The sequence below is a fragment of the Saprolegnia parasitica genome (genome assembly GCF_000151545.1).
Source record: "Saprolegnia parasitica CBS 223.65 unplaced genomic scaffold supercont2.277, whole genome shotgun sequence".
In the NCBI taxonomy this organism is placed as follows: Eukaryota; Oomycota; class Saprolegniomycetes; order Saprolegniales; family Saprolegniaceae; genus Saprolegnia; species Saprolegnia parasitica.
In genome coordinates this window covers 31,813-33,710 of record NW_012156671.1, presented here as the reverse complement: position 1 = coordinate 33,710, position 1,898 = coordinate 31,813, and the positions used below count along the sequence as shown (strand labels likewise).

At 58.0% G+C, this 1,898-nt stretch overlaps 2 protein-coding genes across 2 annotated transcripts in view; both read left to right on the top strand.

The window, feature by feature from the left end:
* Positions 1-277, top strand: part of SPRG_21558 (hypothetical protein) — a gene marked incomplete at both ends in the record, with an annotated part of 1,694 nt that extends 1,417 nt beyond the window's left edge. Inside the window, 2 exons of the mRNA XM_012355630.1 lie at positions 27-101; positions 155-277. Of these exons, the coding sequence (XP_012211020.1) occupies positions 27-101; positions 155-277 (198 nt within the window). The remainder of the gene's footprint in view (positions 1-26; positions 102-154) is intronic.
* Positions 278-552: 275 nt separating this feature from the next.
* SPRG_15475 (hypothetical protein) lies at positions 553-1,872 on the top strand (the record flags this gene model as incomplete). Its single annotated transcript, XM_012355629.1, has 8 exons — positions 553-607; positions 654-756; positions 802-876; positions 920-1,224; positions 1,276-1,347; positions 1,389-1,445; positions 1,504-1,726; positions 1,770-1,872. 8 exons carry the CDS (start codon positions 553-555, stop codon positions 1,870-1,872), a joined length of 993 nt encoding a protein of 330 aa, XP_012211019.1.
* Between the last annotated feature and the right edge of the window lie 26 nt (positions 1,873-1,898).

Genomic DNA, 1,898 nt, shown 5'->3' with positions numbered 1-1,898 from the left:
GCTACTACAACGACATTGAGTGCAAGAGCGGCCTTGATGACCTCGACCACTCGGTGCTGGCGGTCGGCTACACGACGTACAATGGCGAAAAGTACACGCTCGTACGTTCCTCCGAATCTCTCCGACAAGGAGAAGCTCACGTTGGAGGACGTAGGTCAAGAACTCGTGGAGCACGCATTGGGGTGAGAAGGGCTACATCAAGATTGCCCAGAAGAACAACATTTGTGGCGTCGCGACCATCGCGACCTACCCCGTGCTGCAGAAGACGGCGGCGTGAGCTGTCGCTTGGCTCCTTTTTAGTGTATCTCTCAGTCAATTCAGTCTTCATGCCCTCGTCCTCTTTACACGATGAAATACCTCGAACGATTTCACATCTCCGCTCGACCCTGCATTGTACCTCAACCGCGCCTTAGTACACTACAGAGACGCTAACGAGAGACGGTCGAACGCTATTGGAGCTGCCAGCCATCCGACGACCTCCAAGCGGCCATGATGGAGCGCCGTCTAGCGATCGGGCTGCCTATTTTTAAATCCTCATTGACTGACGGCGCGATGCGTGCTGCGCTGGTCGTCTCCTGGGCACTCGCCTCGGCGACCCGTCCGCTCGGTGCGCGGCGCTTCACCATCCACGTGCTTATGCCTCACTACACTAGTCCGCATCCCACTCGTGAACCTGGACCAGCTTCAATTCTACGGCAGCATCCACATTGGGTCGCCGCCCCAGACCTTCCGCGTCATCTTCGACACGGGCTCGAGGTTGCGTCGGCAGCTCGATTCGTTGCTCTCAGAATCTCATTCTAGCGACGTGTGGGTCCCCAGCCAAGACTGCACCGCGTGTTCGGGCTCTGCTCGCTACAACCGATCGGCGTCGTCCCCGTACACCAATGGTTTCTTCACCTTAAAACTGATTGCTTTGTAGCTTTGCCGACGAGAGGTATCATTTCCAAGCCTTTTATGGCAGCGGTGCCGTCGCGGGCGATGTCTTCTCGGACACCGTCGCCTTGCCCGGCGCGTCGCATGCGCCTCTGCTGCGCATGGGCAGCGTCACGACGCAAGACGCCCCTATTCAAAAGTTTGCATCCGAAGGCATTGTCGGTCTCGGGTTTCCCCCACTCGCTTCGATTTCGGCGCCAACGTTCTTGGAAGCGCTCGAGATTGAGATCTTCTCGCTCTACATTAGCCCCCTCCCGACCTCTCTGATCCCGTCGCAGCTGCTGTTGCATGGTAAACAGAGTCGGAATACTCGCATGGCTTGTCGCTATGACAGTCGAATAGGTGTCGACGACGCCCTCGCCGGGCCCAACGCGACGTGGCACGAGATTCCGCTGGCCGACGCGCCGTCGACAGGTCGTCAAGACGCTCGAACGAGTCCATGACGCACTGCGTAGATGGTTTTTGGGGCGTCCGATTAGGCGGCATCCGCGTGCACGACGTTTCTCTTCAACGTACGACTTGGTTGATTCGACCCAAACTCGAGGACAAGTTGTGCATATCCGGATGTAGGCGCCGCCACCGTGGCGATCCTCGACTCTGGCACGTCGCTACTGCTGCTCCCGCACATAGAGTACGCGTCCATGGTCGCTCGCCTCTGTGCAGTCGTCCCAGCCCTCGACGGCTGCGACGTCGGTCACGTGTCTTGCTCGTCGTGTGACCACACGTCGTTTCCGCCGCTTACGTTCACCCTCGGCAGCACGGCTTTTACACTCCAAGGCTCCGACTACGTTCGGTAGAGTCTTTCCTCAGTGTCTAGTAGCTGCATCGAGCCGTAGCTGCGAGCTCAACGTGTGCACACCGCAGATCGAGACGAGCGCCAACGCGTTCGTCGTCCTCGGCGATATTCTTTTTTCGGGTACGTTGATCGACAAGGTCTAAGCCCATGAGCTCCTTGATTCGATATA